The following is a 10778-nucleotide window of genomic DNA, read 5'->3' as shown; positions in this document are numbered from 1 at the left end:
ATTTTTACACGATTTTAGAGATTTTAGAGACGTAATTTTTGTGTTTTTATTTTCCTGAAAATACGAATTAGGATTTCTTACAAGGTAGAAAATGGTAAAAGTGTTGTAGAATCTCAGGAAACGTCTAATCTCTCGCTCCAGTCCTTTTGCATTATGCAGTGTGCTTGTTTCCTTTACCAAGCTGGCGTGTTTTCAAAACAACTTACATAAAAAGTTTTCCTGAACGGATTATAACCAAATTAACAACAAATTGGAAATTTACGGTTAATTCCCTGCATTTCTGTGGCTATCCGCAGTGGTTTTTTTATCCAGGGAGGTTATTATTCCTGCCGTCATCGGAAAGAGAGACCCATATGAGCTCAATAGGAGAGATTCTGAAAACGCCCTCCACCGCAGGGAAAATCCCTACAAAAATTCCTATAGAAGTGAATTCCAGAAAAACTACTGCAGGGAGATACTATTCATTTCGTGCGTAAACTCGCCGTGAAACGACAATTTTTCACCTCAAACGGCGAATAGCAGAAAGATAGGTGGAATTTATGTCGCAATTGGAAATAACCTGATGCAAGTGATGACGGACGACGTACCACCAGTTGTTATGTTATGATTTTATTGGTCAAAGTTGACTTCAAGGGTAACATAAAATCGATCGGGGTAAAGTCATTTTTAGCTTGTTCCTGTTAGTCACGAGAAGGGAAAGAAGTAAAAAGCTAATTTTCGGCAAGCGTCGCTCGTTTGTAAAGGAGAGGTCCATTCAGCATGCGTGAAAGAGGAGGCAAAGTTGGCTTGTGCAGATTACAATGGTTTTTCTCGATTATCTTTATTGCTTTTGTGATAGCTGTGGCATGTTTTGTGAACGAAGCGGAATCAGTGCGCGAGTCGAAAGCTGTGAAAAACTCTAAATCCAACAAAGAAAAGGTAAAACTATTTGAAAAAGCGATTATGAAAGGGGTTGTTTACTGGAAATCAAATGCAGGACTAAGGAAAGAGGTGATCTTAAGATGTTTTGAAGATGTTAGGTCGAATGGGTACCGGAGAGGTGTATTATTTTATCGTACGCGCTTTATCTGACATCAAAACAAAAACTAAGGGTTGCTTACTTAATAAAGAGGGTTACATTTGTCTTCGGAGATTCATTGGCGATAGGCCGGGGAGTTAGCTTTATTCATGTGTCGTGATAGAATGTTTTCTCAGTTAACGCACAGACAAGTTGTTGTTCAAAGTTGTCAATGGCCTGAACTTAATGAAATCAGTTCTCCAGTCTCGCTAGATATTGGTTACTGATAGCCACCCAGAATTAAAGCAGGCTTTATCAACAATGATATTGCGTGGCAAACTAAAAATAATATGATCATTAGTTGTTAAAAAGTTCTTATATTCATCTCTCAACTGTGTGTATACATACAACTGTATAAAATATCCTTAAACCAAATATGTCCTTTACAAATCAGAATTTGACGGGTGATAGCGGATGTGGTAACAGTAGAATAATATTAACAGTACAATTCGGATTTAAATCTTCATATCATTGGTAATAAAACATTATGTAATAGAATATGCAATATTTATCGGTATATTTCCTTAAACAGGACGCCGGGCAAAAGGAAATAATCCATTTTGTTTTTAAAATGCTTTTTGTCTGACCGAGAGAAATGTTACAACTGGAAACGTGAATTTCGCAAGACAACAGATGTGATTTCTATTTGTTTACCACAAATGTTTCGCTTTCCTATGTTAAAAAAAAAAAAAAAACAAAGAAAATTCATGGTTTAAAGAAAGATAACAAAGAGCAAACATTTTGAAAGTTACTCTGCGAATCTGAGAATTTTCTCATTTATTTTCCTTGCGGCTTTTCATTTGTTTTGTGATGTTTTTTCCGCACCAGGGGAAATGCAGAATCCTTCAAGATAAGGAAAAATATTACTACGTGCAATGTGGCGGAGAAGGAAAGAAAAAGAAAAGTTCGGGCTCGGGAAAAGAAAATGAAAAACGCCCGAGTGGTGAGGTAAGTCAGAACACGGACATTACTCATAGTTTAATGAAATCTCCCTATAAGCAAATAAAAACGCTCAAGTTTAATGGCTTCTCTTTATTACAAAATGAAGTAAATTTCACGAATTTAAAAACAACAACAACAACAACAACAACATTACGCAAACCCGCAGACTACAAACATTATTGATAGCATTTCTTTCTAAACAAATTCCGATGCTGGCAAAGACTCGTCACGTTTTGTTTGATCGAGGTCACATAGAAAACTGTGGGAGTTTGAACTTTGTTCGTCAGTTAATGATACATCTATTTGGATATTATGTAATTTGGGTGTTTTCTTCACAAACATAAAAATGAGAAAATCAAGTTAAAGAACCTGTTCACAATAAGGATTTCATTCTTTCTTTCCTTGCAATTGTCTCCTTTATGGCGTTATGAGTTATAGCGTGATCGAAAAAAACAAGTTTGGTTTCATCACTAAAACCCGATTTTTTTCGAACTCTTCAACAAAAAGTTGGGCAGCTTTTACAAGGCCAAGTTTCATCTCCTTTCCTTGTTTTCTCTCGATTTACACAAAGCCCTTCTGAGATGATAAAATTGATGCCCTTTATTAAAGCACTAAACTGTTAAAACATTTTGTCGTATTCTCGATACTCTTGTTTGAGGACAAACCTTTCATCATGTCTTCAGACAGTCGGTTCAAGTAGAAACCGAAGTAGTTAACTTTTTCCGTGTAAAGTCGGGTTGCATTGTGCAAAGTAGATGAACACACTCTTAGTCGCCCTTCGTGCAAACTTAACTCGTTCTTTTTAAATTTCTTTTCTAGTTTAACCCTTTTTCTGGATTTAATTTTATAAGGTGCCAAGCGCAGCGTGAAATATCCGGACAGCGCGTTTCAGTAATTAATTAAAGTATATTACAGCTTTACCGCCAAAGAGGTTTTCTCGAAGATTCCTTCTCAAATTTAAACCCTAACCCTTTCCGCTTTTTCTTAAAATGGCTTTCTGATGAAATAACTTCTGTTAGTACATATCAACGATTTCAAAACTAAATTCTAACGAATACAACATAAAGCAAGTTAACTACTTTTTTCCGGTATCGAGTTGACACCGCATGAGTCAAACCTAACACATGATCTGAATTTTCCTCGTTTTTCATCAATTCACTGGCTAAAGAACTCTATCATCGGCTATGTGTTCGTGATGTATCTACTGCCGAAGAAGTCTTTCATTGTCACTCTCCACAGCTTGTAAGCGATTTTAAACCCATTGTACCTCATCGTAGTTCGTTCTACAAATTCTTCGCAAATTTTTCACGCCCAGTCGTATGGACCCCTGTAATGGCTTAAAACATATGCTGCCTCACAAATGTCTTTTATTTTGTAGATTCTCTCCTTCTACCCTTCAAAGTCTATCCTATACTTATCGCTCATTAGATAGGGAAACCCGCATGTATTAATTTCACAATGTGATGCGCTGATTTGCGACATGTGTTTTAGTCGGAAATCTCTATTTGGGTACAGTTGACCGACCAAGCCGATAACCATACCTTATGATGTGGTAATTAGATACCTAAAAATTACTCACTTAGTTAGTATCAAACACGTTTCAGCCAAATAAGAGTTTTAAGCATGTTTGGAACGCCATCGGAATCATTCGACTTTTTGAACTCTAAAAAGTTGCATTGATTGCACGCTGCCTTTTTTTTAAAGCCTTCTTTACTTACTGCTCCTACTTTAGCCTCCGAGAAAGACCTCATTATTATTAAAGCTGCCGAACCCGCGTTTCTCAGCCCGCGGGAAGATTTGAGACGAGCCGGGTAGAGGTTTGCCGGGTTTCCCTGTACCAGACCCTTGGAATATCTCTTGCCAGCTGGGGTTGAACATTATTTAGACATATACTCAATATTATTGGTCGTTGTTTGTATTTTCACTACCCCTGCAGGATCGTCAAAATTCGGCAAAATTTTTAAAAATCCTCGACGATGCTACACACCAAAACATCTCACAACTTATATGCCTTCATTAATACTGTTTCTTGTGGTCGTCAACAGTGCTCCAGTGAATGTCGCGGGAGACGTGGGCCGAGAGGCCAGCGAGGACGGACTGGGTCAAAAGGACAGCCAGGCCCTAAAGGACCAAGGGGACCCCCGGTCAGTACATACTTTGTGCGTTACCTTACCCTGATATCGTAAAATGGTATAAAAGTGGAGTGATGAATGTTTTTATTCATATTTATTCATTTATTTTAGGGAGCGAATGGGCGAGATGGACGGAATGGGCAACCAGGACCTCAAGGACTTGTGAGTAAATGAAGCTTACCTACTTTCAGTTGTGAACGTTCTAAACAAAGCAAAAAGGCTTTAGTCTGTCACCAGTTTAGCTAACTCAGAGAGTCTACTGAAGAAACTGACATCACAAAGGATAACAGGTCAAATTTCACAGTGGCCTAAAAGTCTCTACAATTGTGAAAAAAAAAAGTTTTCCCGCTTGAAATGAAAAAAGATTCAAGCAGTGTATAACCTTTTACCAAGAGATTATGTTCTCTTGCCTTCCACAGATTACGAAAGGGCAAAAAAAATTGACGTTGGCATCACTTTAAATAAAACAGTCACCACTGACATTCCCGAAAAGTTCCCTCACTTCAATCTTCCTCCCATTTATCCACTTATGGTTATTTGCTTCATATTTTTCAAGCCTGGACCGCCATCAGTACAGGGAGCTCCTGGAAACAAGGGGATCATGGGACAGAAGGGAGAACAAGTATGAACTTAATGCAAACTTAATGCTTGTAGTAAATATTTTTGACACCATTTTTGCGACTGTATGTTGTCATTCTCATCTGAAGAAATATCCATTTAATGAGTACGTTGGGTCTCAATTGAAGACACAGTAGACTTGAGAAAAAATTTATGGAGTTCATTGAAAATCTTATTGGACAATAGTTCAATTTGACGGACGTTAATGGAGCAAGGACATTTACTTTCAGCGTTAGGTTTTTGAACATTCATTATTTCTGCCGAGTTCATTGAAACGATACTAAAACTAAAATCAATGCATTTACCAACGTTCTCCAAGGTCAACTTATTAAGATCTTAAGATATAAATATGTCTACCAGACAGTTTGTTACCCTTGTCACTTTAAAATGTCCATTATAAAAATGATTACGCCTTTTCGTAGGATGTAACAGCTCAAGAAATAGTCTATTTTTATGCGTTTTTGATGTATCTAACACGTTGTCTTCATCTTTCCGCACTGATGGTTAGGACTTTTAGATGTCTGCTATTTTCGAAACTTTCCGAGACATTGTGACGCCTTTATCTATTTTAGGGACTTCGTGGCCCAGCCGGTATTCCAGGCCCTCCCGGTACACCAGGGGGCTGTGTGAGATCAGCGTCATCCAACACCACTACCCCCACAGTATTTTGCGTACCAGGTAAACAAGGTCTTAAAGGAAATAAAGGGGACAACGGAAACCGTGGATTATCAGGGCCCCCTGGGTCGCGAGGAAACAGAGGCCCACGAGGATATAGGGGTAACGGAGGCCCCCCTGGGAAAAAGGGTGACATTGGGCCCCCAGGCAACTTTTCTGATCTGGAATGTTTCCCTCGGTACACCAGCTGGATAAATAGAAGTGAGTGGTTCGATAAATATCCGGAGGTCCATTGTGACAGGAGAGAATTCTTACAAGGCTACAGTCTAGAAATAAGTGATGCTCGCGGGCAGAGAAGATTCAAATACACTTGTTGTACACTTAGGCTGACCAATAGTCCTTGAAAAGCTCAGCAAATGAACTGAGTGACGACTGAAATAAACAGCCAACAAACAATGACTCGACTCTCAACAAACAATGGACGGAAATTTTTATTGATGACAAAGTTGAAGATAGTATCTCTGAAGAAACATGAGATGAGACAAAAGGATTTTTTATGCATTGAAATGAAGATACATATAGTTAACACCTGTGGGATACCATTTCTTGACTATCCGTGCCCACGTAAAAAACTTATCAACTGTAGTCAAGTTTAATCAGAAGCCAGAAATTATTGCTCCTGACGTACACAATTACATTTGATGTAATCTTCCTCAGAGATTATAGATAAACAGTCATACAGAAACCAAAATGACGTGCAGTCGGCTTTCTATCAGCATTGCGCTAAAAGGTCGACGGAAAGATATTTGCTTCCAAATCACGTTATCTTAGTCTTTAAAAAACAAGAATATGTATCATCGTGCCATATTCACCATAACGACGATTAATTGTACGTAGTACGCTGTGAATTAGGATTTCAGTTTTTTGTTTTAAGGGTGTGGGCTATCAGCAGGGCACTAATGCGAGCATTGATTTGCTCCAAAAAGCAGTTGAGATAGAAGACAGTTACAGATCATTAGAGTTACTTAAACATACTCCAAAATAAATGTGAGAGTTACGATGTTAGAGCCTTTGACTCACTGCTCTTTCTAACGCCATTGTAAAAATTACCTGAGGAAGGCTATAGAAGCTTGAGCTGCACGCGCACTTGGGTGTTTGGATAAAAGTCACCCCTAGTTTCCGAATTCTGGACCATCTATTCTAGTCTCGACGTTTCTATCGCACAACAGGTTTTTATCAAGTTTCAAGGCTTTGAGCGTCAGGTGCTGAAATATTTGCCTTGAGAAGGGTTTATATAATGTAAAGAAATATTGAATGTCTTTTTCCTCTGTGGCGGCTATGTTGTAATCCTTTTAAAATAACTCAGTTAATGATAAAGGGTTTTTCTCATCCTTCAATCGTTGACCTTTACACAATTTTCGCAGCACCTGATGTTTCCTGAACCCATAGTTATCGTAACTTGGTTTGAGAAATAAAAGTTGCAACTACATCTGTTCTTTCGAGCGAGATCCTTTTCGAATCAAACTTATTCAGTCCACAGTCAATGATTTGAACCTGGGATATAAACTCTACCGTAAAGTGTGATCTTCTCTGGGATGGTCAGGCTCTTAAGAAGGTCTTTTTTCTCGCAGGCATTGACTAACTTTGGAAAAACCTGTGCAGAATTCATTATTAGAGTCAGATGAAGATGATGATCTGTTCTCAGGTTTTGAAAAGATCAGCTTGTGACACCCCGAGCTTTAAGTTCTCGAGTTTTTACGTGAAATCAAGAAATAAATAAGGAGGAGAGGGAGGGAGGCTCCTGGTTTAACCTTTGGGATTTGTCAATTACATTTCAACGATGACGAACTCGATAATAGGTAATTGCAAATTCAGGGGGGACTGTTTTATTATTTGCCTCCTAGAACAGATTGTTTGTCACTGGAACTCATTCGGAAATATACAAGTTCCTCATTCAGACGAATAAACGTTTTTCTTCTGTAAGGTATGCCCAGCTGGCGAGTGAATTCAGTTCATAAAAGAGAGAGCCCTTAAAGTGCCGGGATATATTTGTCTGGCATAATTCTGACAAGAAAAATTCAAGAAAACGCGAAGCGATTTAGATTCATTTGATTTTTCCTCCAAGTTTTTGATCGTCTAGAAGAATGCGTCAAATTTCTTCATGAAATGGACACAATGTATTCAGCTCTGGAGATCTGAAGATGGTCATTTCGATCTGAACTATTCAAATTTGTGCAAATGATTTTCATGTTTTCGGTTCTAAGGGCCTGTTTACACGGAGGTGGGGGACCCCAGGTAGGTGAAGTGACCCGCCCAGGTGGGGTAGCCCGCCTGTCCATATGATTTCTTATTTTATCTTGATCACGTTTACACGATAGGTGGGGTGACAATTTGCCATGTAAACGTCTCAAGGTGGGATAACCCGCCTAGCCGGGGTTGCGTTCATGGCAAAAAGCTCAAAAGCGAAACGTGTATGTTTTAAAACTTTGTACATTTCCTAGCCTTCTCATGGCAGAAATCACCAGGAACCGCAACGGACACACAAGGAATGTAAAATGTTCACATTTCGGAATACTTATCGTTGTAAATCGACCATATTTCGTTTCCCAAACTATTCCGTATAACGTATTAGGTCAACGGTTCCTCGAGTAACCTAACACCGCGTAACACAACGCGTGACGCTTTCATGAATAAATACATATTTTTCCGAGAATTAATCTTTCGTCTTTCTCGAGATGTGAGCTTGGGACCCCTCTGCTCAAACTCCTTAATTTCAAGCGCAACAACAACCTCTAGAAACCTCACCCCAGCACCCCGGGGTTGTAAGATTGTATGTAAACGCGTTTTATTTTTCGACCACGGCCAGGCGGGTTACCTCACCTATCTGGGGTCCCTCACCTATCTGGGGTCCCTCACCTATCTGTGGTCCCTCACCTATCTGTGGTCCCTCACCTATCTGTGGTCCCTCACCTATCTGTGGTCCCTCACCTATCTGTGGTCCCTCACCTATCTGGGGTCCCTCACCTATCTGGGGTCCCTCACCTATCTGGGGTCCCTCACCTCCATGTAAACAGGCCCTAAAATTTCGTCTGTGACTTCTATAATTGGTGTTGAAACGTTTATTCAATTTTGAAAAGGTGTTATTTGTGAACCTTTGACTTTTACAACGACCTCGTTTTGCAATATAACTTAATGTTTGCACGCATTTAACGAAACTTCTTACAGGTCACGAATCATCTTCTTATATTTGAGCTAGAGAGGAAATTGTATAAAAACAGCTCTATTTATTAACGTTAACTCTATTATTGTCTGAAGAGTTTTTACTTTCGTTGATATGTAAATAGATAGGAAAAATGATTTTGGACACTACATGTACTTGAGAACGAATAAAGTTAAAAATGGCGCTGAGGAATTATTTGCTTTGTGTAAGGAAAGTTTTGCTGGTAAAGTTCGTGATTTAAGACAGGAATTTTTTGTTCTTCAACGAGCAGAAACATTGCATAACGTAACCTATCTGCAAAAATAGAACATTTCCCATGTACCAGTAGTTGTATTCATAATTAGGGATAGTAGGAAGTTATGGAATTTTTGAAATGTTTCAGCTCCTACGATTAATATCATTAGTTAAGTTGTGAGACTTTAGAGTGGTCTCCATTTTTACACGTTTTTAGGGATTTAGAGACGTAATTTTTGGGCTTTAATTTTTTCTGCAAATACCAATTAAGATTTCTTACAGGGTAGAAAATGGTAAAAGTGTTGTAGAATCTCAGGAAACGTCTAATCTCTCGCCCCAGTCCCTTCGCATTACGCAGTGTGCTTGTTTCCTTTACCAAGCTGGCGTGTTTTCAAAACAACTTACACAAAAAGTTTTCCTGAACAGATTATGGCCAAATTAACACCAAATTGGAAATCTACGGTTAATTCCTTGCATTTCTGTGGCTATCCGCTGTGGTTTTTTATCCAAGGAGGCTATTATTCTTGCTGTCATCGGAAAGAGAGACCCATATGAGACACTATTCATTTCGTGCATAAACTCGCCGTGAAACGACAATTTTTTCATCTCAAACAGCGAATAGCAGAAAGATAGGTGGAATTTATGTCGCAATTGGAAATAACCTGATGCAAGTGATGACGGACAACGTACCACCAGTTGTTATGTTATGATTTTATTGGTCAAAGTTGACTTCAAGGGTAACATAAAATCGATCGAGGTAAAGTCATTTTTAGCTTGTTCCTGTTAGTCACGAGAAGGGAAAGAAGTGGAAAGCTAATTTTCAGCAAACGTTGCTTGTTTGTGAAGGAGAAGCTCATTCAGTATGCGTGAAAGAGGAGGCAAAGGTGGCTTGTGCAGATTACAATGGTTTTTCTCGATTATCTTTATTGCTTTTGTGATAGCTATGGCATGTTTTGTGAACGAGGCGGAATCAGTGCGCGAGTCGAAAGCTGCGGAAAACTCTAAATCCAACAAAGAAAAGGTAAAACTATCTGAAAATGCGATTATGAAAGGAGTTGTTTACTGGAAATGAAATGCAGGACTAAGGAAAGGGGTGATGTTAGGTCGAATGGGTACCGGAGAGGCGTATTATTTTATCGCACGTACTTTATCTGACATCAAAACAAAAACTAAGGGTTGTTTACTTAATAAAGATAGTTGTTGTTGAAGATTCGTTGGCGATAGGCCGGGGAGTTAGCTTTATTCGTGTGTAACCAAAGAATGTTTTCTCAGTTAACGCACAGACAAGTTGTTGTTCAAAGTTGTCAATGACCTGAACTCAATGAAATCAGTTCTCCAGTCTCGCCAGATATTGGTTACTGATAGCCACCCAGAATCAAAGCAGACTCTATCAACAATGATATTGCGTGGCAAACTAAAAATAACACTATCATTAGTTGTTAAAAAGTTCTTATATACATCTCTCAACTGTGTTTGTACATACAACTGTATAAAACATCCTTAAACCAAACATGTCCTTTACAAATCAGAATTTTACGGCTGGTAGCGGATGTGGTAACAATAGCTGAATAATATTAACAGTACAATTCGTATTTAAATCTTCATATCATTGGTAATAAAACATTATGTAATAGAATATGTATTGTTATTGTTATTGTTATTGTTATATTTCCTTAAACAGGACGCCGGACAAAGGGAATTATCAATTTTGTTTTTTAAAATGCTTTTTTGTCTAAGAGAAATGTTACAACTGGAAAACATGTATTTTGGAAGACAACAGATGTGATTTCTATTTGTTTACCACAAATATTTCGCTTTCCTGTGTTAAAAAAGCAAAGAAAATTCTTGGTTTAAAGATAGATAATTAAGAGCAAAAATGTTTGAAGATTGCCCTGCGGATCCGCGAATTTTCTTATTTATTTTCCGGACAGCGCGGTTCAGTAATTAATTAAATACAACT

General features: G+C 38.4%; 1 protein-coding gene across 1 annotated transcript; it reads left to right on the top strand.

Moving 5' to 3' along the window:
- Nucleotides 1-653: 653 nt before the first annotated feature.
- On the top strand, nt 654-6853 carry LOC131771981 (collagen alpha-1(II) chain). Its single transcript, XM_059087884.2, has 6 exons — nt 654-918; nt 1886-2005; nt 4045-4143; nt 4243-4293; nt 4688-4753; nt 5322-6853. The coding sequence occupies exons 1-6, from the start codon at nt 760-762 to the stop codon at nt 5766-5768; spliced, it is 942 nt and encodes a 313-aa protein (XP_058943867.2). The 5' UTR covers nt 654-759; the 3' UTR covers nt 5769-6853.
- The last annotated feature ends 3925 nt before the right edge of the window (nt 6854-10778 follow it).

Source organism: Pocillopora verrucosa, chromosome 3 (assembly GCF_036669915.1).
Source record: "Pocillopora verrucosa isolate sample1 chromosome 3, ASM3666991v2, whole genome shotgun sequence".
NCBI classification, from domain to species: domain Eukaryota; kingdom Metazoa; phylum Cnidaria; class Anthozoa; order Scleractinia; family Pocilloporidae; genus Pocillopora; species Pocillopora verrucosa.
The sequence above is the reverse complement of the archived record's forward strand: the minus strand, read 5'-3'. Positions and strand labels throughout refer to the sequence as shown.

Bases quoted from the DNA above. Each gene is read 5' to 3' on its own strand.
- LOC131771981 (XM_059087884.2), top strand. From the start codon at position 760: ATGCGTGAAAGAGGAGGCAAAGTTGGCTTGTGCAGATTACAATGGTTT. The intron at 919-1,885 runs GTAAAACTATTT...TTTCCGCACCAG, and splicing joins CTAAATCCAACAAAGAAAAG to GGGAAATGCAGAATCCTTCA. The intron at 2,006-4,044 runs GTAAGTCAGAAC...GGTCGTCAACAG, and splicing joins AAAAACGCCCGAGTGGTGAG to TGCTCCAGTGAATGTCGCGG.